This window comes from Pogoniulus pusillus, chromosome 10 (genome assembly GCF_015220805.1).
Source record: "Pogoniulus pusillus isolate bPogPus1 chromosome 10, bPogPus1.pri, whole genome shotgun sequence".
Lineage (NCBI taxonomy): Eukaryota > Metazoa > Chordata > Aves > Piciformes > Lybiidae > Pogoniulus > Pogoniulus pusillus.
In genome coordinates, this window is record NC_087273.1 from 21,889,456 (window position 1) to 21,916,926 (window position 27,471).

General features: G+C 41.1%; 1 protein-coding gene and 1 long non-coding RNA gene across 2 annotated transcripts in view; one reads left to right on the plus strand and one right to left on the minus strand.

The window, feature by feature from the left end:
- The window catches only part of EPB41L4B (erythrocyte membrane protein band 4.1 like 4B), a 230,574-nt gene that overhangs the window by 26,515 nt on the left and 176,588 nt on the right, over positions 1–27,471 (minus strand). The window contains 4 exon segments of the mRNA XM_064150024.1: positions 5,068–5,145; positions 5,601–5,742; positions 8,654–8,758; positions 16,789–16,856. Of these exon segments, the coding sequence (XP_064006094.1) occupies positions 5,068–5,145; positions 5,601–5,742; positions 8,654–8,758; positions 16,789–16,856 (393 nt within the window).
- On the plus strand, positions 2,786–6,047 carry LOC135178786 (uncharacterized). Its single transcript, XR_010303747.1, has 4 exons — positions 2,786–4,215; positions 4,409–4,628; positions 5,283–5,346; positions 5,612–6,047. It is a non-coding gene; the product is annotated as an uncharacterized LOC135178786 (long non-coding RNA).

Consider the following 27,471-nt stretch of genomic DNA (forward strand, 5'->3'; position numbering starts at 1 on the left):
TGCTTGCTTTACTTTTTTCCCTTTTAATTTTCCCTTCCCCCAGAAATGTACAGGGACAGGGAGTTGCTCAGCTTAAACACATCTCTCTCTGCCATTCTCTGTAATGGGACAGTTTTGTCATCCACCACTTCAAGAAGGTTCCAGGTGAATGCTCTCATTTTCACAGATGCTTCTCAGTGTGCAATGGTATTTTCAGGTGCAAAAGCAAGTCCATCCTATATGATGGATGTAGAAACAGTAAGCACTGTGCTCTCACTGCAGCTGCTAGTGTTGGAACAGTTCTCCAACCAAGGAAACCTGGGGTCAAAGAGGGCCAATTACATTTCACTCTGCTGCAGTTCAGAGATGCAACACCTATGTTATAAAATTCCTGGGGCACAAAAACTGTTCAACTGACCAGGTTGAAGGGGAAAGACATGAAGGGGGTTAGCAGGAACAGTGTAGATGATAGCTCTTGGATGAAAGGTGACAAATATGCTTATATAACCCCCTTTAGTTATAGAGGGACTGTGGATGGATTTCTTGCTGACAGAGGACATGATTTGATAAACATGAGCAACCTGTGCTGTGAAGAGTGTCCTTGGAGCTCATCTCAGAGGCAGGAACTAAGGCGATGGAACAGCCCCCACGTTCAGCTGCAAGGGGGCAGGATCTGCCGACTGCAGGGGGCTGGCCCCATAAATGTTTGTTTAAACCTTAATCTACCTGTGCCTTACGCACAGTCTTAAACGACCTTTCACCGACAAATGGCACTTGAACAGGGACAGACCGGCTCGCAGCGGTAATCAAAGTAACGATCCCAAATCTTCGAGGAACATGAAGACGGGGATGGTCATGTGGGAGCAGAAGAGGCATTGTGAGGCAAGCAGTGTGCAAGAGCTGGAATTTGAGATCCGGACTCAGACTTCTGCAAGGTAGGACCGGTTGCAAATGGAAGAAGCAGCAGTCTGGTGGTTACCACCGTAAGCTCTCTAAGAGAGAAATCCCTGCTAGTCAGAAGAAACTCTGTACTTAGCATTTACGACTTTTGCTCCCTATGGCAACAGTGAGACCTCCGCTACTCAAGTCCCTTTATCAACTTTGCAACATTGAAACAACAGTACAGAAGCAGAGGAAAAGAGAAAGAAGAAGCGATTGACACCAAAAATTCCTCCGTAAATCTTCCAGATTAGCTGACAGGGAACCGGACACTCCCCTCCTCCAGTAACCATAGCTCCAAAGGAAAGCCAGTCCCAGTATCTGCCCTTACCGTCCCCCATGCCTCGTAGCTCGCCCCCCCAGAAGACGAACCCTTCGGGTCAAGAGATGCGTAGCTGATAGATCTTCCTGACAGACTCCAGATGTTAGAAGGCTGAGTATAATGCTGGTTACCAGCTCAGGATGGGGGCTGTGAGACCGGTGGAATGCTGGTTACCAGCTCTCCTGTGTTTACAGGAGTTAGGGGGGAGGGCAGTGGGTCTGCGTGGACTGCAAATGCTCCAGAGAGCTAGGCTATTTGCATGTGTAAGCTTTCAAACAGACCTTTTTCAAAGGTGTTGTACATTACCATGTCAATGGCACACAGAGCCTTGCTAAATTGCTCAGGCTACTGCTGTCTTTACGTCCACCCTTACCAGCCTAAGGCAGGATGTCACTGAAAAAGTATTCATTTTTTCCTGCTCGATTAAAGATTTAAGCACAGCAGAATGGAAAGCTTCCCGCAGAAGTGAAAATGACTGAGTTTTTTGTCTTGGATCGCATCATACAGTTGAAAAGGACTTGAGGGCTTTGAAGTGGCGTGAGATCTGGGCTGGTTGTCGGTTTTTGGTTTCACATCCCCGCCCCTGGCACACGGAATGGCCAGGCACTGGGATGTGCCTCCCCCTCCCCCCCACCCTGGGTGCACGGAGCGGCCTGGCACTGGGAATGCGCTCCCCCCAACTCTCCGCTTTCTCCCCCCACCCCCCCCCCCCCCACACACACCTTCTGCAGTTTATCTCCTACGGAGGTGTTTCACATTTAAGGGGACAGTGCTGCATTTTTGTGTCTTTGATTGTAATAGATTTTAGAGTCTATGAATTTACTGGATAAGATGTTAAATAGTATTAATTGTAGTAGCATATTATAATTGTAATAGATTGTTAAAATTTGGGATAATTTTAGCAGGATAATCATGATAAGGCTTAGGTAAGAAGTTGTTTTGTGGATGTATATGTTAGTGATTCTCTCTTTTGTGCTGATTGATTTCAAGGTCTTTTCTTTTTCTGGATACCATGGTACCATCTTCTTAGATTTTTCTCTATTTTCCCTCCGTAATGATTCAATGGTTTAGCTTTTATTTCAGTTCATAGATTTTTTAAGTTGATAGATAATATAGTTAAGGCTAAGAGTTTCTAATGGGAATACTATCGGACATAGGATACCTAGGATACAGGGATATTATAGGAAATTTCCTCTTATTTTTTTTCTCTAAGGATCATGTCTTGGGAAACATTTGTCAGTGGCAAAAAGAAAAAGGGGGAGGTACTACTGCCATGCAGACCATGCAACCTGTCACTGACAAGCCTGATAAACCAAACAAAAAATCCAACCAACCAAACAAAAAAGTTAGTGGAACAAACGCACTGCTTCTAGAATGGGTGTTTCCTTCAGTGTGACAAAAAACTAGTGTCCAACAAAGAATGGTAGCAATAGCAGAGTTAATCAGAATAGCACACCAAAGAACCATAGATGTCACTGGAGAACTGAACAATAAGCTAAATGTTTTACTTCCATGGGATCCTCAGAAGTTACAGCCATTAGGGTCTCAAGGTATAGGCAATACTACTAAAGTTGGATCCAAACTTGTTTTGGTTTTGGGTACTTGAAACAGAGAACCAATCCATACCAGGTCCACAATGTGAATATATGCACGTGGGGAGTTACTGCAGGACTAATGCCTCCTGAATAGCAACTGGTAAGAAAGCTTATAAAAGTGAGAAGGACTTGGGGGCTCTCAGTGCTGAAGTCACAGGTGGGTATGCCATATGGGTAAATGATACCATGATAGCTCTTCCTCCAGGAATGTTTTTGATACGTGGTGAAAAAAAAGCTAACGTAGCTACTGATATTCTAGAAAAAATGCTAGTAGATCAAAATAGCTCAAGGCACGCACTGATACAAAATCATGCAGCAGTCGATTTTCTGCTTTTAGCACAAGGTCATGGGTGTGAAGATTTCGAAGGTAAGTGTTACATGAATCTCTCAGGCCATGCTGAATCTATACACAAAAGCACACGATGGTTAAAGGAGCACACTAATAAAATCCAGCAAGAAGTTAGCCCCTGAGATGATTGGCTTAGAAATATGTTTGGGGACATTCCATTGTGGCTCTGTGAATGTATTAAGGAAGGCCTAAGAATTCTCTTTTTGATTTTAGTAATATTGATTTGTAGTTGCATTATTTACTCTTGTGTTAAACAGGGCCTGTGTAAAAGTTCAGATCAAGGCTGGGTTGCTCAAAAAGAAAAAGGGGGAATTGTGGATGGATTTCTTGCTGACAGAGGACATGATTTGATAAACATGAGCAACCTGTCCTTGGAGCTCATCTTGGAGGCAGGAACTAAGGCGATGAAACAGCCCCCACATTCAGCTGAAAGGGGGCAGGATCTGCTGACTGCAAGAGGCTGGCCCTGTAAATGTTTGTTTAAGCCTTAACCTATTTGTGCCTTACGAATGGCCTTAAACCTATATGTGCCTTCCACATGTACCAATCTTAATTAAGCTAGCTGAATACACCTCTTCTATGTTTGGCATAGAAGACACTGTATCACCGCAATAAGGGGAGGACAATTTTAACCACGTTGGTATGATGTTGTTACTCTGGCTGCGACCTTTCACCAACAGAGGGACCATCAAATTCTTCACGGACTTTGTGAAGAAACAATTCTATGGACTTAAAACAGGCATAAGAGAGAACAGCTAAATGTCTCTGTTCTTCCAGGGTTGGTATTCACTCCCAAAACGTAATATGCCAGTCCCTAGCTTCTGCCCAGTGCCCTGTACCAAACCTGTCTTTCTATCCACAGCAAGTCTCTGGGTACAGTACGCCCATCCGTCAAGACATCTCAAAGTCAGAAAGCCATGCCTGCAAGCAGGGAGGGGCCTAGAAAGGATAAGCCTTCACTTCACTAGACTTACAGGGGAAGCGACATCTCATCCAGTGGTAACAGGACACAAGCAGTTACTCACTAAAAGGTAAAAGGTAACATACTGTCTTTGAAACAAATGACATGTTCCCACAGTGGCTTTCCAATAATGTAAACTAGGGCCTTACATGTAATAAAAGCAATGCCCAAGACAGAAAGCCCCTATAACCCACAAATGTTTATGCCAAAAACTTAGTGTTGTACCTATTCTGTTTTTCATATGTTTTAAACATGATTTCTAGAAGACAGCAAAAATGGCTTTGACAGCACAGGAGCCGTCTGGGATTGCAGCTAATTGCAATGTGAATGACTTGGAGAAAGTTAAGCATCATATTGTGATCCTTTAAGAAATCTGCTGGGAATCTGAAATGAAAGTCTGAGATCACTGAAGAGAAGAGGCATTTTGACTTCAGTGGGCATCTCTCCTTGGGTTTTAAGCAAGAATATAAGACATACTTTCAGGTTTGTGTGTTTTTTTAATAATCAACATGTTATAGACTATTTTGCCTTAAACTGAAAGAAAGCACTCTGCTAATGAAACAAGAAAGTGCAGGTACACATGTTTGGTGTGGCTTCTGTGTGAGGTCTGAACACAACTGTGGGCAGAAGGGACTTCAGACAACTACTCCCAAAAGCAAAAATAGGATCCATGTTAAAGGGACAAAGAAGCTTATGAAACTTCCTGGCTGTAAAGACAGCCAGGTAGAAGAGAGAAATGAGAAATCATCCAGCAATACAAAAACCTCATTCAGAAGACCAGCCATAATATTTGCTGATGCATACTGATTTCAGAGATGCTAATCTGAGTTTGATGGATATTCAGGGTGACTTTATTCCTGTACACTATCCCATTCATAGTATCCCACTCTTTTTAGCTGCAGAAAAAACTAAAACTATTTACCATAGGTGTGGCCTCTGTGAAATCCATCAGGAGGTCACCTGGCTCCAAAGCAAATGCACTTCCAGCATCTGTGGAACTCTAAAAGCAAAGAAGAATTCCATAATTGAGCAAAACATTGCATCTGTGGTGTAACTGTGTTGGTTATTTCTGTGTTTTTTTTTTTTTTTTTTTTAATTCCTTAAAACATAGATTGCCAAATGGATTTCACATTTCAGGTTATGTTTTTATAAATTATTGGACAAAAGACAGACAACAAAATTATGCACCTCTGAAATCAAGGTAAGTATTAATTTAATTCTAATCCACTTCCCACTAAGATTGGTGGAGAAGCATTACTGATTTTAATTTGGTCTTGGAGCAGGCTCTAAATACTTTCTTACACAACAGGTTAAACATATTACTACAACTCTCCATTAAAAACTACTCCTAAATGTAGAATTACTTCATGTAAGGAAAACATATTATCTGCGACTCACTCCAGCCTTTCCTGAATACTCTTCAAATGGACATAAGCTCATTTCTTTGCATATTACCTTGCTACCAGGTGAAACCTGTATTTTCCCTTCTGACATCTGTGGCGTACATGCTTTCTGTGACCCAGGAGATGATGAAGACACAGTTGTTGATGTTGCTGCTGCTGCTGCTGCCAGTGCTGGAGGAAGGTCATCTTCATCACTGTCGTTGATAAAAGCAGACAGACCTTCTCATTAGGAAATGCCACCAGACTCTAACCACGTGCTGGAGGAAACACTGGTAACCTGTATGTCAGCTGTAGTCCTCTGGAATGAAGTTCTGTTTACTCTTGCATCTGTAATGCAGCTAACTTTTCAATTAAATTAGATTTTTTATGTTTTAAAGATTCCTTAAGAGTGGATTGGCTAAGTAATTCTCATCAGTAAATGGAAATCTTATGAGTATGATGGGCAAGTAGTGTTTCTATGGAGTATGTATACCTGAATAAATAAAATTATTTGATCTTACTCTGATTTAATGTTTATTCTTTTATACAGAGGCTGGCAGTATTGATGAGATCAAGTCTAGTTAAATCTATCCATGTAACTGACTCCTTCACAGGCCTTAGACGAACAGAAGATTCAAGACCTATTATGCAACTAGTCTGTGCTATTATTTTCAAACTGTTTTTAAAAGACTTGTCACTCCAAAAAGAAGCTTTTTAGAAACATTCTACTTTTTCCTGCCCATCTATCCTGTTTACAGAGAAAATACTTCATTTAAACCAGGTTGCATGCTTCTCTTGGGCTCTAGGCTACCAAGCTGACACCTTTACATCTCACCTATTGTCACCATTAAATGAAAACCAGTAGAGAATATTGCATCCTCATTTATTTCTGTAGAGCCCCAGGATCAGCTTATCTAGAGTCAGGACATTTCCAATTGCTAATTACAATTACATACAGTAACAATTATTGAAGTCGTGATTTGGCCTACAAAACCTTTACTATGGGGAATGATGTGTGGAAAGGAAAGGCGGTAGCCTGACAGTTTAAAGCATGTGGGAAAACGATGAGAAAATTATTTCTTCTCATAAAATGGCATAAATTTTAACTATCAACTAGATAGTCACAATGTGCAGAAGCCTGCCATGCAAATTTGAGAGATGCTTCCAGAACAAAACTGGACTTGGTTTACTGCTACTTGAAGGGAGCATGTCTGGGCAACACAGTGGTTCAAAACTACATGACATACAGGGTACATAGCTTGTGGTGGATTGCTTGGGTGATAGCAATGCATTTTTTTGTTATTATAAAAAATGTGGTGATTTTTTTTTTTTACTGTCTTCCTTTTATATTTCTTCCAGGTAATGATAGAAATCAGCACTAGTTTTATGCAGGAAAGAAAATGCAAATCTTTTCGACCTGATCAATAGATTTTTTTAATTAACACAAGCCAGAGTTGGGCTGTTGGTGTCTCTTTCAGAAACATGTAACTGGCAGTTTCTCAGTCCTTGCTCTCCACTCTCAGGAGCAATACACTGGCACTCTCCCCATCCTTGCTGAGTAAAGCTGCTCTGTTGCACACAAGGAAGTGGAAAATTGTTGAAAAGTCATCAGTTCAGAACGGTGTCTTAGTGTCTGTGAACAAAAGCTGTAACACTGAGAACTGGCTTTCTTTGCTGTATTCCTTTCATAATACTCCTTTACAATTTCTTTGCATTTCCCATATCTGCATTCCAGACACAAGATAATTTAAATTGGATAGAATTTGAGTATATATATATATATATATATATATAAAAGTTAAAAATTACAGGCTTTTTTTGGCTCTACATATGGCCATAGCATAGATGACACCTGTGGTTAGATGTGTTTATGGGCTATGGGCTGTTCTTCATGCCTAATATTCGACAACTGAAAATCCCCTGGCATCCTCATTTTCTTAGTGCTGTTCTCAGATGTGGGGTCACATGTACTGTAGGAGCTTAGCAGCTCTGGGGGATTGACTGATGGTTCATGTACAGGAAAGGGAGGTGCTCAGTCTCTGTCCCAAGATTTTCTCATTAACATTTAAGAACAGATTGTGTGTTATATGGCCTGCTGACTACCTTGTGGATGTGTGTTTCTCTGTCTCTTGGACAAATATTGATTTGTCTAATTGCTTGCTTTCCTCCTAGTTTCAATTTGCTTCATTCTGCTGTTCTTTCTTCTAAATAATTTTTCAAATTTGATAATGTAGATTGTTATTGTTTTTCCATAATGTCAGTGTTCTTAATAGTGAGACAAAAAGAGGAATATATTGATATTTATTAGAATTCTCTTGGAGAAAATGACAACTTTTGCTAATGTTGCTGTATATTTAATGACACTAGAATGATAAATTGATGGAAAGACACAGAAAACATATTACATATTTTTCCTTTCTTATGATTCTATGATTCTATTCTATTATTCTATGATGTTGTTCTATTAATAAGTTTATGCTGACATTGTCCTTTTTTTTTTTTTTTTCTTAGTTTCTGGTGGCCTTGTCTGTCCTTTCATATGAAGGACAGATCAACAAACTGATTTCCACATCTCTTCAATATTTCACATCTCCAAAGACTCCACAAATTAATTATGTGTATGTGGTATGCCAAAGCTCTATAGGCACAGATCATTCTTGCTAGTGCTAGGAGACTTTAATGGGTTCAGCAAAATCATGGAGAGAGGGAGAGACAGAGGGTGCACCTTCTGAGAGGATATAGCTGTCAGCACAATTTGATTACTCAACAATTGACTCTTTATCTCATTTTGCAAATGGGGTTGCAATGAAGCACAGAGCAGCTTGCTCCAGCTCACACCATGTCTTCAACACATCATTTGACAAAGAGATTCCTAACCTATAAGATCAGAAAAAGGCAGAGAGCCCGCAGTTCTTAGGGTTAGCAATTACTTAGAGATGGCACATTCATTTCCTATTAAAAGCTTGAAGATTGTCAGTGATGAGAAAAACGGTTTCAGTATATGATCATTATCATCTAATTGCATTCACAACTTTCAGAAGGCATAGCTAGAACGATAGACAGCATTCCCCTTCATTTTTGGCTGTAGCAGGCAAAAACGTAAAGATGGTACTCTATGTTACTTACAAACTGTACTGCCTTGTTAACTTCCTCACACGAGAAACTTTAATCTCCTGCTTTTCTGTAGGGCCAGTTGATGAAGTAGTTTCAGGTCGTACTGGAGCTGGACTTCTAAAAATAGCAAGAAGAATATATGTGGCACAGTCTTTATTTAAACAACCCCAGGAATATCAACAGAGTTCTAACTCATCAACATATATTTATCTTGAAAAGTGGCAAGTACCCATTCCTTTTGTTTCATTTATAGTTCATAGGCCAGCATGTATGAACAGAAAAGAATGCGTGAACTCACCATCCTGTGCAGTGCACTTATAAAAACAGCAAACATTACTAATACAGAGCCTATGTAAGGAGTATGTGGAAATGTCACTGTTTCCAAAATACAATATTTAATAACAGGCCTTCAATTCAATCACTTCAGAAATATTTTTACAAAAAATATGTTTAATGAAACCTTAAAAATTATTTCATCAATTGTGAAACCTGTTCTGCTTAAAATAGTTTTTACCTGAAAATAAACATTATCTTTCTGCATTTGAAAAAGCAGCTCAAGGGAAATAAACTAATAAATTTGATTCAAGTAAATGTTACTTGCTAGAAAAAAAACAAAACTCAGACATATTTCAGATGCTCCTGAATGTGAAATACATCTGCAGAACTCCAGCAAAGGACACATATGGAATGAGAAGGCCCATGTGGCAGGTTGGGAACTTCTGTCCCCACAATTAAAATCTACCAGAACGGCTCAGATGCATTAGAAGTAAGATAAAGTTATTATTTTACAGCAACACTAAATTCACAAGCATATATACAAAATATATTTACATGTATTTACAATTATGTACAATTCAGAAATAATACAGAAATCCAATCTTCCCTCTTGGACAAAGAAAAGTCCAGAAGGGACCGACTCCCTCTCTTACAGACAGAAAACAAACAGCAAGGCTTATGTGTTATCTGGTCAGCCAAGTTTAGTGGAAGAGATTGGAGAGAGAAGCAAAGTGCCCAAGAGCCAAGAGCAAAAAAAAAAAAGCCTAATCTGTGTTTTAAAAATGAGTACTTTTAATATCACACAAACTCTTAAACAGATCTCACTGATACTGTGAAAATGCAGCAACTACAAAGCAGAATAGCTTCTATTGTTATCCTTTGAATTCTAGGGACAGATATGATTCTTGAAGAGAAGTCTTGTAAATATTTTGGCTATTCAGAGTCATTATGTGCACATATCACCATTTGTAGTTTATAGTCCTGTTGTAATGTAATGTGAGAAGGAATGGTAACGGCCAGTCTGTGACCATTTGGCCTTGGTTCCCACAGCTTCAGGATGACTCCCACAGGAGAGGAGAGATCTGGTTAATGAGAAAAACAAAGTATGATGTATGTAAAAGACTGGGTTGTTCTTGCCTAGACTATGCTAATGTGTAGGTGTGTGGTCTATGCTCAAGACTATATAAATGGAGTCAGAATGAACAATAAAGGTCTGCAGTGGGATTCATGTGGAGTTCATGTGTTATCCCTTGCTAACATGCAGTAACTTATGACGTGTTCCTAAAGGAGGATTCGCGCCACAAGGGATGGTTGCAGTAGGCAAGAAGTCCCAATTAAGATGCCCCGGTAAAGAAGCTGTCATGGCAGGACCATGACCAGGCCATAGCGTGAGTGCTGCAGAAAGAAGCCAACCATTGCAACGGGCACCTGGGAAGAAGAAGACGAAAAAAAAAGGAAAAAAAAGGAAAAAACAGGTGAGGAGCCAGAAGGCAAGATGTGGCAGAGCATGACTAAAGAAGACACCATAGTAAAGCTTATATTGCATTTCCTCTCCAAAAGAGGGCCAAAGAATGAGGATTATCTCCTCCAAAGATCATGATGCTGAGACCATGGGCTCCCTGCTGTCCCAGCGAGTGTTTTTGAAATCGACACCTGAGAACAGAGGGGTGGTTGTGGCCAGGAGGAGGTTGCTCTCTTCTCTCAGGTGGCCAGCGCCAGAACGAGAGGATACAGCCTCAGGCTGTGCCAGGGGAGATTTAGGCTCGAGGTGAGGAGAAAGTTCTTCACTGAGAGAGACATTGGACACTGGAATGGGCTGCCTGGGGAGGTGGTGGAGTCGCCATCCCTGGGGCTGTTCAAGGCAAGATTGGTGCCATGGTGTATCCTTGAGCTCTGTGGTAAAGGGTTGGACTTGATGATCTGTGAGGTCTCTTCCAACCCTGATAATACTGTGATACTGTGATACTGAGTAAAATGCAGAACTTGAACTTCGCCAATTTGTTGTGAAAGTAATGTGTTGTGGAGGGCCCATAGGCACAAAATAGGTTTATACATGTTTACCTATCAAACAGACACAAAGGGACACAATAGATCTGGCGCCATAAAGTCTGGCCTGCCCAGGGCCCAAGATGTGTAACACGGTTGTGTAAGCCCACATGCCTAGCTTATGGTCTACCGGGTGCAAGGCCTGTGCTCTTCCCACATTTATGGGAGCCAGGCCTGTGGACCCTGCCTAATATGGTATGGTTTAGCTAATTGCCATCCTGATTGGCTATTCTTGTGTTCAAAGGGCAATTAATCTCAGCCCACATTGATAAAAGGAGATATGCAGGTGAACAACGTGCTTTTGCTTCACTGCTTTGCTTCCCTGCTCTTTGCCGTGTGCTCTCTGCTATGCCCAGCTGTGCTGCTCTTGCATAGTACCTTATTACTTGCCTGGTAAACTCCACTGCTGCGAGTTACCAGGAGCAGACCCTGGATGTCTGTACACGATCAGTCTGTGTGGCTGTGCTAGTTTGAAGCAGGCTAGAATGTTTTGTTGAGAAAAAGTAGATAATTAGCTGTGAAAAGGAAAACAATTGTGATGTCAACTTCCCTCACAGTCTCACTGAGAGGTATGGGAACAAGAAAGTAAACATTAGATAACACTTTTGCCATTTTTTTACTCACTTTCTGGCTGGCTTCAGACTGAGCTACATCTCCCTAACCTCTCCTGCCACTAACCTTGCTTCTTAACCTCTTGGCTGCACCTCTATTCTTCCTTAGGAGTGGGGTAAGGTTGAGAGGGGCAGGGGGAAGGTGCAGGGGTGGTTGAGAGCCCCTCCTGGGGACTCAGGTTTCTGGGAGGGGAGTTGTGTTTCTGTATTACCTTTTCATTTGTATATTTCTGTATATAACTGTATATACTGTAAATATCTGTTTGTATATTGTTCTAGCTGTAAATAAATAACTTCATTTATATTCCCAGAGTCCGATTGAGTTAGCTGGGTGCTTCTTAAAGTGTGGGGGGGCAGATAACAAGCCTAACCACTACAGTGGCCAGTGTGACATCATATTGAGACTGCACAACATCCTGCCTCTGCACCTCAAGATCCTGCCTAGAATTCCTGGACATATATACAGATCGTCCAGAAGAAGCCAGAGATCATCTGCGTCCTTTCCCTAGAAGCTGGGAAGATTCAAGCCTCAATGTCCAACAAGACAGAGTCCCCTGAAAGCATTTGGGCATTGTCTGGACTGTGGCTAGCCCAGGTGAGGGTATTAATAATAATAATAATCTGTGAGTAAATGCTTTAATGCCTCTTTGTGATTCTCTATTGCCTTCTGCCATAGAGTAGAAAGAGCTTTAGTCCATTTAGTGGGCAAGTGGCATATTGACCCCAAAAGGAATTTGAGCGCGAGGGTTCTCTCTCTCTGTTTATTGTTTGAATGGTTGCTAGATAATAATAGTTCTGTTTGGTGTTATTCCTAGAATGTCTTCCATAACTGTGTTAACAAACAAATATTAATATTAAAATTCAGTGGTTGGGGGTGGCGAGAGTTCAGAATATTCAAATTAAAAATCATATATTTTTATAAAATATCATCGCGCATCAATTAATTTCCCCTCCGCAACATAATGGTACCGCGGCAAATGTGCAATCTGCCTTTAAGGAGAGGACTGGGAAAGAAATGGGAAGTGTACGCTCGGAAGCAGGTGTGGGACGTGATCCGATAGAGACCTCCTGTTTAGCAACCTGAAGGCTTGTGTTAGAAGTTGTTGCTGAGGTGCTAGATGTCACAGAAGTGCTAATTAGTCAATTACTATCCCCTGAGGCATCTGCAGTTCAAACTCACCATCACCTGCCTAGTGAAATCACTTTGCTTGCTACAGAGAATAGAGAACTTGGGAAAATGGGAAACGCAAATCTGCCAGATCGTTGAGCATCACCCTGGACGATCATGGGCCGAGAGGGAGAAGCTGATTCTGCAGCGAGTGCGGCCCTGCTTCAGCAATGGGAGGGGCATCCATTGCGGTGCTGTCTGTCCACAACCCTCCGCCTCCTTGTCAGATCGCATCATGGAATTCGCTGTTAAAGACTCGAAAGCTTTGAAAAATCGAGTGACTGTAACTGTCTGTTTTCCTCCATTAAGTTTCTGAACAAGATGATTCTCTGTTTAGTTTCTTTGTCAGTTTTCAGCCCAGCGCTGCTTGCCCCCCGTTCCCCACCCCCTCCTTTCCCCAGCCCCCCTCCCCCCCCCCCAACCTGGGTAACGCTCTCCGCGGAGCGGCCTTGTGCCGGTACTTCCCCTCCATTGTTCTTGCAGTTTACTTTCTGCAAGAGCTGTTTCACTCTTAAAGTGGCAGTGTTGCATTTGTATTTAAACGGTAGTATTTTGCGAACAAGAATCTTGAGAATGTCTTTAGCTTTTGATTGTAATAGATCTTAGAGTTTAAAAGTTAATGGATAAGACAGTTTTGCTATGTATAAGATTCACAAGGGATTAGTTTATAGGTTAGAGATTTTCTTTCAGGTTGACTGACAAAAGTTTTTCTCTCTTATTTTCCACATGCCATGCCATTTCCAAAGAGCTCTATGTGGTGTAACATCTTCTTGTCTTTCTTTTTTTTCTCAGTATCGATTCAATGGTTTAACTTTTAGTTAATAGATTTCTAGCATTAGTATAGTTAAGGCTAAGAGTTCAGAATAGGGATATTATACATTATTTTTTAGGGTTTTTTCTTTATATAAATGGTAGCACTTTAGGATAAGGATAATGTAAAAAAAAAGAACAGTTTTTATTGCAATACGTTGGCAAAGTTAATATGACAAAGATTACTGGATTCAGTTTTCACACATACACAGAGATTTCACTTGCAGTATGTGAGATTAAAAGGAACATTTTTTGCTACGATACACTGTCGAAGTTAATATGGCAAAGATTATTGGATTCAGTTTTCACACATACACGCTAAGATTGCAGCATGCTAGATTAGGCACTGACTTTCTATAGCATATACATAAAATGAAGTCACACTTCAAAAAATGATGGCTTGCTACAGGTACCATCACACCTGTGCAGTTGTATGCTTAGACATTAAAGCAAACAACAGACCTTCCTACACAGCACACTATATACACTCGTTTTACAAGAGAAGTAATATTTAACACCTGCTTATGCCAATTTAACACCCTTGACTTAAAAAAAAAAAAAAAAAAGGGGGGGGGGGGGGGGATTTTCCAGATAAATCATGCAGAGAAATTCATCCTAGAAAAGGCCAGTAGATCTGTTAGCATAGGGAAGGAATGTGTTTGTGTTTGTTTATGTTGCCTACAGGTCTCTGACTGATGCCAACTTGTTATGTCCGGCCTGTTTTCGTCAGTGGACAGAAGTCTTGCTCAGATAGCTATGCAAACTGAAATGAAAGATTGCAAGAAATTGAAATGTATACTGAGATATGGCTGTTTTTAACCTTATTGACATCAAGCACATCTATGACTGTAACCTATAAGCATAAACAAACAATGGGAAGTGTGCATGCATAGGATGATATCTGCATTATCCTGATACTATGCTAGGAGTTAGTTGTGCACAAGCTTTAACCACGCCTAATGGCTAGCTTTAATCACGCTTAATGAATTAGGTATTTCACAAGCTTTCAGCCTTTCTGTTCAAAGAGACAGGCAACTCTGCAAAATAGAGATACCATTTGACCTTGTTATTAGTTCAAGGACTAGATGCAATCATTGGCAAAGATGGAAACAGCTGTTTTGTGGTATAGCAATGTTTAAGGTGATGTGTTTGTTATCTTTTGCAAGGGCTCTGCAAAAGATGGCAAACGCTGCCTCCATAGTAAAATGAAAAGGGGAAATTGCGGTACTATAATGAAAGAAGGAATGGCAATGGCCAGTCTGTGACACTTCAGCCTTGGTTCCCGCAGCTTCAGGATGCCTCCCATGGGAGAGGAGAGATCATGTGATACCTGGTTAATGAGAAGAACAAGGTGTGATGTATGTGAAAGGCTGGGTTCTTGCCTAGATTATGCTAATATGTAGGTATGTGGTCTATGCTCAAGACTATAAATGGAGTCAGAATGAGCAATAAAGGTATGCAGTGGGATTCACACTGAATCATGTGGAGTCCATGTGGAATCCCTCGCTAACACGTGGTTACCTACGATGTGTTCCTAAAGGAAGATATTTGTGGCTAACATAGTCCTATATAAATTACATAGCTTGAAAAAAACTTGAAATATGAAGGATCAGTATAACTCAGACTTAAACAAACCAACCAACCAACCAACCAGTATTTTACTGGCTCTGTTTCAATGTCATTAATTCATAATAAATCTTATTCCTGTACCAGTATCCAACCACTATGGCATAAAAATGAAGGTACACACTCCAGCACCTCAATGTCCTTCTTGGAGGGAGGGAATCAAAACTGACCATAGTGCTTGAATGCACAAACACTGGATGATTTTTGACTTCAGAATGCTCTTTGAGTGGGAATATGGTAGCGAAATCATGGGAATGAAAGCCAAGGAAGAAAGGAAAGAATAGGAAAAATATTTGATGGATGCATTCTCTTATATACAGAAGACACAGGCTAGGAAGGTAACTAAACACAGAAACATGAAAATATTTTCTAAGTCTGTGCTCTAAGGGTTTCACACTTATTTCTTTTCCAAAATTATGTCTATTTCAAGTTAAGAAACAATGATGTTCTTTTTCACTCTAATAGGCAGCTTTTCTCAGAAGACAGGTTAATTCTCCAAAATTTGGACATTTGAAAGGTATTGCTGATATCAAGCTTTATGAATAAAGTTTTTTTTCTCCTCTGCTTACTTTATTTTTTTTCCTCCATATGTACAACAAAGTTCCTTTCTACAGAGCATCAGCCTAGTGCAAAAATAGCTTGTGACCTTTCCTTACCCTCCTTACTTGAGTTCTGTTTAAAGTAAAAAATTATCCCTTCCCTGTTCCTATAATGAAAAGGTATCTGCAGTCTAGGCAAAAATGTGATGCTTCTGTGGTCCAACAGGTAGATTATGACACAGAAACTATTCTTTTTCCCTGTCTTGGAGTAATGTTGTAAGCCAACACACAGTATCTACGGTCAAACTAAACTACAAATCCTAACTCTTCATAGAGCAACCAGGACAGCTTTTATAAATGCTGCGCCTAGGTGTAGTATAAGGGACATGGCCAAAGAAGTGCACGTCTAGTTGGGTATTTCATCAACTTAACCTCATCTGAAAGGTATAAGTACTGTTCTTTTCTCTGTAGTTTGAAGATAAAGAATAAAATTACAAATGATTCATCAAGATCTGACTTCAGGCAACAAGTCAAAGAGGTCTTTAATACCTGGAATGAAGTCAAAGAACATCTCTAGGTGTCCTATCTGTAGTCTTTAGAGCAGAATGGCATGCAAAATTTATGCAAGAGTTCAACTGGAAAAAATAGAAAACCAACAACTTGCACAGATCAAGAAAAACTAACACAAGGATACTCCAGTTTGGACATCTAGCACATTTCTGATACAAAAGTTATGAAAACTGACTTATTTGTATGTAAGGTTTTTTTATATTTGTCTCTAGACCAGGTATTTTTACCTTGATCTTCTATTAGTTGTTTAAGTATATACCCTTGAAGTGTTTCTTATAGTTGAGTTTTTATTAATTCTTCAAGTACATCCGGTATATGTGTATAAAATCAGCACTCTTCCAACAGACACCTCTTCCTCAGGTTATTGTTTGATGAACTTTACAAAGCACCTTGGGGATCAGCAAATTCACCTGTAACATCTATTTGAGATCATGTCTGGAAAATGCCTCACTATATTGTACATTTATTTGATGTTTTCCCTATGGACAAGAAGTAACAGACCTTACATTAGGGTCCTGCAGGGTGGAGGTCTTACTGGGATTTATGAAAGAGGTTTCTTCTTTCATAGCCTGTTAGAAGAAGGAAAAAAAGTTTAGTACTTTCATACAGGTAAGATAATACAACTCCCTCTCCTACAGCTGACATCCACTGTTACAAGGTACAATGTACAATGTGCAGAGCAACAGTGTTAGAAGAGTGATAAAGGAGGAGAAAGGAACACTGATATTTCTGGTTCCTCCAGAAAGCAGAAATAATAAAAATCAACTTAGGTAAACATATTGCAGATGAGTTGTTTTTTTAATTGGAATAAATGTTTATGTAGTCTAATCAAAAGAATGATGCCAACTTTTTGCTGAATCTTTAAAACATTAATTGAAAAAAAAACTCCTCTACATTTCCTACACATAACTACACTGTACATGTAATTGACAGATCTCACCCACCACTGCTCTCTACTAAATTACAGAGTCCTGCCTCTCACATTCCATTTGTCTACAAAGTTGAAAATACTAGTATTGCAAAATAACTGTCCTATTGTTAATGAAACAGAATCATACAGTTCTGAGTTAGGACAGCTGACACAAGTTAGCTCACAGCATAAAGGTGGAAGTTTGCTGAGGACAGGGGAGCCTCATGCTAGAGTCTCTCATTCCTCTTTCTTCTCCTGTTTCTGAGGATTGCTTTCTCATTTAGTGTGACTGCTATAGCTTCGCTGGGCTGAGTAACAACTTTATATATTTTATACGGGCAGTGGTAATAATTTTGTTGTTCCATTAAATCCTTTTTCATTTCAGCTTGCAAGTCTTCTCCCCTTTTCCTAGTTTTATTTTTCTGCGTGGGAGGAGTCATCAGGTTATAAAGCAGCTGCTATAGTTAGACCCAGGTACAGGCTAAATGTAGACAATGTCTTACATGAAAACTGCTTGATTATCCAGGAAATGCCAGTTTGGGCAGACGGTTGGTAGATTATACTTACCAAATGAAATGCTGGGTTCCATGTATAAATGCCAGTGTCAACACAATGCAGCATCACTCTACAGAAAATACTGGATGAAGACACAAAGGTATCTCCAAATCAGTAATGGGCTTTTTAGGTTCTGACATGTCCATTCTGCCAAATGGATAGCAGAGATTTGATATGGTCCTACAACAGAATGATTTTTCAGTGTTTGGTATCTGAACTACAATAATTTGAGGCCACTGGTTGAAATCAAATTGAATTAAATGTATTAGTCTCGTACTCTTCAAAAGGAATGAGACAGGTTTGCACAAATCTATCAAATTGCAGTAGAGGGTCCAAAAATATATCCAGAACATGTACCTACATATCACAAACAAAACTCACTCTCCTCACGCCTCTCCCTTTCCTGGGCTGGGACAAGGTGAGAAAGAATACAAAATCCTTGATTTCTATGGGTCTGAACCACATTACATGTTTGGACTTGTTTTGGAGCCTGCTTTGTGTTGGTAAACAGGATTGACACTTTTTACCTGAGGACAGCCTGATGCTGAGTGCATGCATCTTCTATTTTTGATATTGATCAAGGGGTAAGAAGGTGCTTGTAACAATTAATTGAACAGCTGCAATATGTAACTGTAAATGTCAAGCTTTGCAAAGGTATTTGTAGCAATTAGTTGGGCATTTGCAGTTTATAACTTAAAAGTCAAGGTTTGCATTCTTTTTTGGCTAAAGCAAGAATAGTTCCTATAAAGAGGAACTGGAACATCCTGAATACAAACTAACAAAGCAATTGAAGGACACCAGCTGTGAAATTGGTCTGAAGGTGAGAAGTACACTGTGTAGAAGACTGCTGGCCATCACCCCAGACAACCACCAGAAAACCACGGGAAGGGCAGAATCAGGGTGGTGAATGGGATGACACCTATGTTAACCATGTATGCTTTTGTAACATAAATAACGTCTCGTGCCAACGTAGTGTGTGCAGGTTTGGTGGAGAGATCTGCCCTGCACCTGGCATCGTAATAGGTCATGGGGTTCTTTTCCACAGGTCGGTATAAACAACGCACGATTGGTTAATGGCTGTGTTTTCCTCTATTACTATTGGACCATTCTTTTGGCAATGTTTAAATGCCCATTTTTCATAAAATTGCTCACTCGCTTCTGCCTTGTTTACCTGTCTCCACGCTGCGTGGAGCTGAAAAGCCTGCTGTTGCTTCGCGAACGGAAGACGTTAGGAACTACTCCTGAACTGAGCCGGGACTGCTCCGGGAAGCAGCAGCCCGCCTGAGCCCAACTGCCGCCTGAGGGGATCGCGTTACGGCCCCGGGAACCGCACCTGCTCACGGCAAACGGAGTCAGCCCCGCGCAGCACCCACCGGAGTGCCACAGCCCGCGAGCCTGGATCCTGCCTCGTTGGGGTGGCTGGCTAATCCCGTAGCAACCTGCCACCCATGGAAAGAGTCGCCTCGCTGTGCCCGTAGGCGCTGGAGACAGCGCGCCCGACTAAAAGCTGCACACACCCCTGCAAAGTTTTCCTCTGCAGCAGCTCCCTACCACGACCATATCGAGCCTCTCCCGCGAACCCGGAACTACCTTTGTTTACTTTGTGCAGCCACACACAAGTGGAATTACAAATACTGCAACTCCGAGATATTGACTGTGTGAGTAAATTAACTCCTCTATAAAGTTTATGAAAGTTTTGTGCCTGCCGTTTCAGTTTAAGCGGCTAAAAGTTCCTTTAAAGTTACCCCTACAGAGCAAGCATCATATTGCACCACAAATCTTTCCCCAAACTACTACTGTTTCTAGATTTTCTAATTTTGTTCAAGCTGTTCTGGTTGCTTGTGTATACATTCTGCAAAGCTAGCTCTTTCCAAGTGAATATCCAAATCTGTGTATATGTCAACTGTAAATAAGTTTAGGATTTTATATATATATATATATATATATATATAAAATTTAAATATCGGTCTCATCAAAATTCATATTTATTAGCAATCACATCACAAATACAAATCAAAGGATTTTGCAGACATGTAAAAATATCACAAATTTGAAGTGAGATCTTCAACACAAACAGATATATTCCATTTGAGGGTACTAATAAAAAACCTTGCAATGAACTGCAAAATACCTGTAGGGATGCCCAGTGCTTGGGGAAATTGCCCAAGTTGTAAGAGTTTTATGTTAATTTTGCCATTGTTCCAGAGACGACAAACCCCTCGTTGTCACTTCCCATTAATTATTTGTCAGAACACAGAACATCAGCCATGGTGGGAATAGTCTGTTCCAGCTTGTACACACAATTAACTGTACAGAGAATTAAACTGGAATCATTGGGTGCCTGGCAGAATGTAAACGTGTTTTGCCCAGGCAAGTACCTGAGGTGATGGGTTAGGGAGCATTTTGAGAAAAGCCCCTTTCTGTTAGCGTTGTTGCGTGTTGCACATTGATACTAAACCCATCATCAGCAGTGAGGGAACCGTCTGTATCTTATCAGCAGGTTTGTCCCTCTCCTAAGGGTCGAGTATACACACAGGAAGCTAGTTTACAACTGGTTTACTCAGAGAAGAACAGGCTCAGCAGTAGAAACCTGCTCAGGAGAAGCTCCATGCTAACAGAGTGCTCTCCTGTACTGTGGTGTAATGTCCCTGAACCTGAGGTTTCCTCAAGTCTTGGGCAAATGCTCTAAGTCTTAAGGAATTAGATAAAAGTGGGACATACTCACACCATCACCACCAGCATAATTCAGCCACTGAGTGTTTTGCAGCTAAAGTTTTCAGTGAATTAGCTGGGAATAATTCCAGGACCAGGAGTGCAATTTAAAAATTGTAATATATTTATAACTTTAAATTTATAATTTCTAGAGATTTTTATTGGTTTCTAGTAGCACTGTTTAGCATAACATTTATCCAAAATCTAATGTTTTCTACAAAGAAAAGGGTTTTTAATAAATTGAGAGAAAGCATTGAAAAATCATTCTTTATTGACAGAAAGAAGCAATGAAGTAGTATTGCTTTGTTCTATAGAAATTATAATACTTTTTATAAAACTGATTGGTTTCTGAAAGCTGTAAACACAAATCCAGCTGTCAGAAACCTAATACCCAGTCTCTTCTTCATGCTGACATCTTAACAACATTTTATCGTTAAGCCTGACAAGATAGATGCTTATTATATATATCAAATTGGTTACTTTTTTAAAACCATAATTTTTACTTTATTGTAGTTTTCATTAAGTTATTTGAGCTGCATTTTAAAATGCACTAGAATGCAACAATATAAAAGAGAATATGGAGACCAAGGATGAAATGCAGGGCCTGTGACAGGGAATTAACTGATTAAAATTCCACCTACTTAAACACCATAAACCATGGACCTAATTAATCAGTTGGAAGGGTTTCACTGTCCCAACAGCTGACCCTTGGTTTCCTCTCAGCTCTGTGGCTACATTACCACTCCCTTTTGTGTTCTCTGCATTGGAAGGCTGAACTTGAACTTCAAGAAGTGGTGTATTCCTGACCAGCATGATTGACATCCTAAAGAACATCTCTTGGTATTAGTTTTCCAGATCATTACTTACGCTTTAGAGAATAGAAAGGACTCCTGCACTCACAAGTAAGTACTAGAGACCAGTAAGCAAGTAAACTTAATGTGAACTGGAAGGAGAGAGGGAACACAAATAAATGGAGAGGCTTGAACAGATTCTGATGATGAGGCACACACATTGTGTGCCACTGGTATGCATTCACAGGTAGATACTAAAAAAGATGGCTAACTTTCCTGGCCCTGTGCCTCTCCTCCATGCCTAGGGATGAATTAATATAGGACAATGTTATACCTGCAGACATTTTGGCAAAGGGCTTTAGCCATCAGGAACTGTACTGACTCCCCTTGTTTTAGTTGGCTTGCTGACCTTCATCAAGTGATGTTTGTCTTCAGCATGTTTATTTTCTTTTTCCTCTAAAAACTTGGCATATCACAGCATCATAGGATACTAGGGGTTGGACAGGACCCAAGGAGATCATCAAGTCCAACCCCCCTGCCACAGCAGGACCACACAACCTAGCAGAGATCACAGAGGAATGCATCCAGACAGGCCCTGGAAGTCTCCAGAGAAGGAGACTCCACGACCTTTCTAGGCAGCCTGTTCCAGTCCTCAGTGAGCCTTACAGTAAAGAAGTTCCCTCTTGTGTTGAGGTGGAATCTCTTGTGCTGCAACTTATACCCGTTGCTCCTTGTCCTATCACAGAGAGCAAGTGAGAAGAGCCTGTCCCCACACCTCCTGACCAGCCCTGATGTTTATAAACATTTATTAAATCTCCTCTCAGTATTCTCTTCTCCTGACTAAAAAGCCCCAGGTCCTTCAGTCTCTCCTCATAAGCCATGCCTTCCAGTCCCCTAACCATTCTTGTAGCTCTCTGCTGGACCCTTTCCAGCACATCCATGTCCCTCTTAAAATGGGGAGCCCAAAACTGAACACAGTATTCAAGATGAGGTCTCACCAGGATAAAGTAGAGGGGAAGAAGAACCTTCCTTGATCTGCTGGACACACTCTGACTAATACACCCCAAGATCCCATTGGCCCTCTTGGCCACAAGGGCACATTGCTGTCTCATAATTAAATTGTTATCCACCAGAGCTCCTAGGTCCCTATCCAAAGGACTGCTCTCCAACAGATCACCTCCCAACCTGTGCTGGTACAGTTTATTACTCCTTCCCAAGTGCAGGACTCTGCACATGGCCTTGTTGAACCTCATTTGGTTCCTCTGTGTCCAGTTCTCCAGTCTGTCCAGGTCCCACTGGATGGCAGCACAGCCTTCAACTGTATCAGCCAAACTTTCCCAGTTTGGTGTCATCAGCAAACTTGCTGAGCAGACACTCTGATCCTTCATCAAGATAATTGATGAAAATTTTGAACAGAACTGGATCTAGCACTGATCCCTGGAGAACTCCACTGGTTACAACTTTCCAGCTGGACCTAGCACTATTGATCACCACTCTTTGAACTCTATCTTGTAACCAGTTCCTAATCCACCTCACTGTCTGCTCTTCCATCTCACACTTTTTGAGCTTGCTTACCAGAATATCATGGGAGATGGTGTCAAAGGAGGCCTTGCTAAGGTTAAGGCAGACTACATCCACTGGTCTCCCTGAATCTGGTCCCTAACCCAATCTACAATGACCAGTGGGGAGCATTCCCTTGTCCAGGCTTCCTCTCCTTCATCTGGAGTACATAGGGGAGTTCAGCCTTAGGTGTAACGACTGAAGCAAAGAAGGCATTCAGCAACTCTGCCTTCTCTGCATCCTCAGTTATCAAGGCTGCCTCCTCATTCAGCAGTAGCCCCGAGACTCACTATCAAACTTACTAACCACGCAAGGGCTTCATCAGCCTTACTGAAAGATGTGAATGTAAACCAAAAGTTGTACACTTGTACATAACTCACAAAATATAGTTTCAGATGATTTGTCTTCTTTAGAAAACAAGTGCATGTGCTAGAGCCAGGATTTGGGATGCAGGATTGTAAAGGGTTAACCCTCCTGGGGGTGGTCTGAACCCAACACCTTGTCCTCCTGACTCCTCCTTGGCGGTGGCCTGAACCTGACCCCATGTGTAGTGGTTAGCCCACTTCCTGTCTAGGGCCCCTATAAAAACAGAAGAACTTCATGTTTCTTTTTTAATTTCTCCTCCCTGCCTGCTAGCACCACCCTTGTTCCTGCTGCTCCTGTTTTACCACATGGTCATCCCATGGTGGATGACTCTTTCCTGAATCTACCTCCATCCATTGCCATCAGTCTGGTTGTATATATATTTTTGTATCTTGTTTCCCTTCCCTATACCTCTTTGTAACTCCCCTACCTTAAATATATTTTATTTGTTGTTAAAGTTTTTCTTTTAACTTCCAAATCAAAGGAAGACTATTTTTTGGGTGTTGTTTTTACCTCCTTTCCTCTCTACATCTAATTCCTTTCTTTCCAAAAGGGCAGGGGGGGCGGAGGGAGAGGGGAAGGCATTGGTTCTGTTGACTGTATTTTTAGTCTCTGGGAAGATTAAACTAGAAACAATACAAGGATGCACTCCATCAGTGGAACATCAGAGTTTAGCCAAGACTAACAGGAGATACCTGATGGGAAACATATGGAGAGCCAAGTAGAGGCCCTGCCACCCACAGAAATCCCAGAACTGAGCTGTGTAAGAACAGAGGCAGAAGCATGGAGCTGCTCATATGTCCTTAACTAAGGCAGCTCACCCAGAGGCTGCTGCTCTGAGAAGATGTTTCTGGGAGTAGCAGACCTGGAAACTTCATTTCGACATAAGCAAATCTATTTGATAATTACTCAAAGAGAAACGAGATGGCTCCTCTGGTTACCAGATTGTAAACTAAATGAAATTAAAGGTCAGCCCATTTAATCCAGCCACACAATGTCATTCTCTTTCCTTATCTGCACTGAGCCCAGACTGCTTTTCAGTCAGCTCCTGCACAGAGTTAACCCTCCTGGTGGAGTGGTCTTGATCCCTCCCCATGGGGTGGGTCTGAACGCTACCAGGTGATGATGGTTAGCCCACTTCCCCTTCCTAATATTTATAAAGGCAGGGGGACTTCCTGTTCTCTCTCCCCTGCCTTCCTGCTCAACAGCAACCACCATCCTGTTCCTGGTTCTCTTTGTTTCACCATGTGGCCATCACCCACAAGGTGGACAAAACCCATTGCCATCAAATCTGGTTGTATATTTACACGGTTTGGATCTTGTTTTCCCTTCCTTATACCTTTGTAACTTCCCTACCTCATATACCTTTTTATTTATTGTTAAACTTTTCTTCTTTTAACTTCCAAATTGCAGTGAGATTATTTATTTGGGTCTGCATACCTTTTCTCTCTCTCTCCATCTAATTCCTTTTCCTTTGGGAAAGAAGGGGAAGAGGAAAGGCGTCGCATAAATTGTTATTGCTTCTATCAACTATATTTGAGTCTCTGGGAAATTTAAACTAGAACCACGACAGCTCCTGAACACCCACAACCTCTGCTGCTGTCCCAGCACTCAGGTCTTTTGGAGCCTTAGAGAGGGCATGGATGCTAGAGCAGACCCTATTGAGCTTCCCAGCAAGGGGTGGAAACAGTTTCTGGCCCATGGTCACATATGAATTCATAAGTCCTGGTGGCTGGGTTTGCCTGGTGAACAGCAGCTCTTGGAAGGAAGTGCATGTGCCAAGATGATAGGGAACAGGATCTCAAAATGAGAACTGATTGCAATGAAGATGTACCACGTGTGAGAAAACAGGAAAGACACAACTTTGGCAGCCTTCTGTGCTTCTGCTCACATGACTAGTTCTGCCTGCAACTGTGGGCTGGTGAGCCTTCAGTAGGGCACTGGACAAGGCAGACAGTGTTCTTCAAATCTCAAGCAAGTACCTTGGGAGCTAGGGCATTCTGCACCTCTTTTCCATCACAAGAGGAATTGCTGCAGCTCTCAGCCCTTCTGATCCGTAACAGGAATATCCTGAATAAGTAAAAAAGACTGTATCAAGAATCTGATCACTGCAGCCAAAGTGGAGAGTCTGGTTCCCATCTGAGAGAAGCAAGGGCTTGAAAGGCTCATGTGAAACACATGATGTCTCTCACTTAGCAATTTCACAAAGTTCACAAATGCAGATAGGAAGGGAGAGCAACAGAGCTTTCATATGTTTGGAGATCTTCAAAGGAGGGGAAACAATCACTCTCACTGCAGAGGCCTGGAAATATCTGGTTTCTTTCTAGCTCTGTAATGATGCTAAGGAGCTCTGAAGCATAGCAGATTTTTCAGCTCTTCATCAACTTTTTTGTCATCTGTCAACCGCAGTAATTGTTGGATGATCCCATCAGACAATACAGGCTAAACCACACATCACTGGGAAGAATGATAAAAGTACCTTGATAATTTAATATGTCAAATATATCCCTTCAGGCAGAAAAGCATAATAGTCTCTTGGGAAGAGGCTACTCTGTTTTTTTCCTTCTGAAAAGGGCCTGGCACCATGTGTCTCTTGGGCTATGGCAGGGCTCCTACCCATCACCACAATTAACAGTAACTGTCTCATCACATATTCATGCATTATCACAGAATACATCCAGTTGGAAGAGACCTCAAAAGTCATCCAGTCCAACCCTTGATCCAGCACTGAAGGTGTGCTGTTTTGAGGCTAACTGGAATAATTTCATGGGAGAAATTAGATCATTGGTTGTAAAAAGAAAATAATGATGATGTCTGTATCATTCATTGGGATAGAAGGGCAAAAAGTAAACAATTTGTCCCACTCTGTTCTGCAATGCTGCTTCTATTCAGGTCCTGTTTACTCTAATCTCTCCACTAACAACCAACAATTTAAGCTTTGCTGTTTAGTTTGTCTGTCTGGGAAGGGAAATAAAGAGGGAAACAGAAACAGTAGCTTGGAGCCCCTTCTGGGCAGTTTCCTTTGTCTGGAAGGGAGTTTGGATTTCTGTATTACTTCTAATTTGTATATAATTGTGAATACTTGTAAATATATTGTGTACATATGCTTGTAAATTTTGCTTTGCTGCAAATACAGCTTCATCTTACTTCCAAGCCTTCTGAGCTAGTTTGGTAAATTTCAATAATAGATGTGGAGGAAAGATCCTAATCCACCACATTCCTTTAATTGGCAGGCCAACATGTGGCCAGCTTGAGTTGACTTATTGCAGACACACCTCTAATGAGCTTCTGTCTATCATGTATTGATCACCCTGGCCCACATACATTCAAAATCTTGTATTTTTATATCTCTGGCATTCTTCATTTCCCATACCCTTACTTATAAAGTTGAGTAAATCCTATAGTGACTGAACACAGAGAATTTGAAGCTGAGTCATTTTTAAATTCCACTGTTGTGAGCAAGTATAACTGACATGATGTTGTGCTCACTGCTGTTCCAATCAGGAGTCCCAACACAGTTGCTTCTTTTTCCCTAGCTTGAAATATGTCAGTGAGTTTATTCCTCTTGCAAGTTGGTGACTAACAGCAACAGCTTTAGCAAGGAAGGCATTGTGTATATAAGGAGTTGTGCAAGACTCTCCCATAGCCTGAACACCTCAGCTGTGACCTGTTATACTCCAGTCCTGATCTCTGTGCAAAGGCTGTCAAATTGTGCAAGAGCTCTGTGCTGTAAGGATGAGTGGAGGGAGGAAAGGAGGAGAAAGAAGGAAGTAGTATCTAATTGATGATGGAAACTGGTTAAAATGTTGGAAAAGCTGATCCTTTCAAGGTACTTAAGTTAGTATCTAGGGAAATCTAAGAACTCCTCTGGGGATGCAGAAGGATTTAAGTCCTATTATAAGAAAGATCACATAAGACTGCAAAACCTCAAGTGTCTTCCCCTTATCTGCTCTTATTTCCATTTGTGACCTGATTAGGATTTGAATCCAGATTCCCTTTAAGCAAATAAATCTCCAAAGACCTAACTCACATAAAGACAGCGATCATTTTTCTAGAAATAGGTGGCAAATGCACCTGGGCTTTGAAGCTGACAGGTCCTTACATCTGAACTTTCCTTAAAGGAGACAGCACAATGAAAAGGAGAAAGACTTGTCAAAAATGTTGCAAAGACAGACTAACATCGTGAATCCATTTACTTATGCACTCTTTTTACCATAAGTACTGGATAGATTTCAGTTTCATTTACATTTGCAGCCATGTTTTGCATCTGTGTAGAGAGCACAGGCTGCAGGA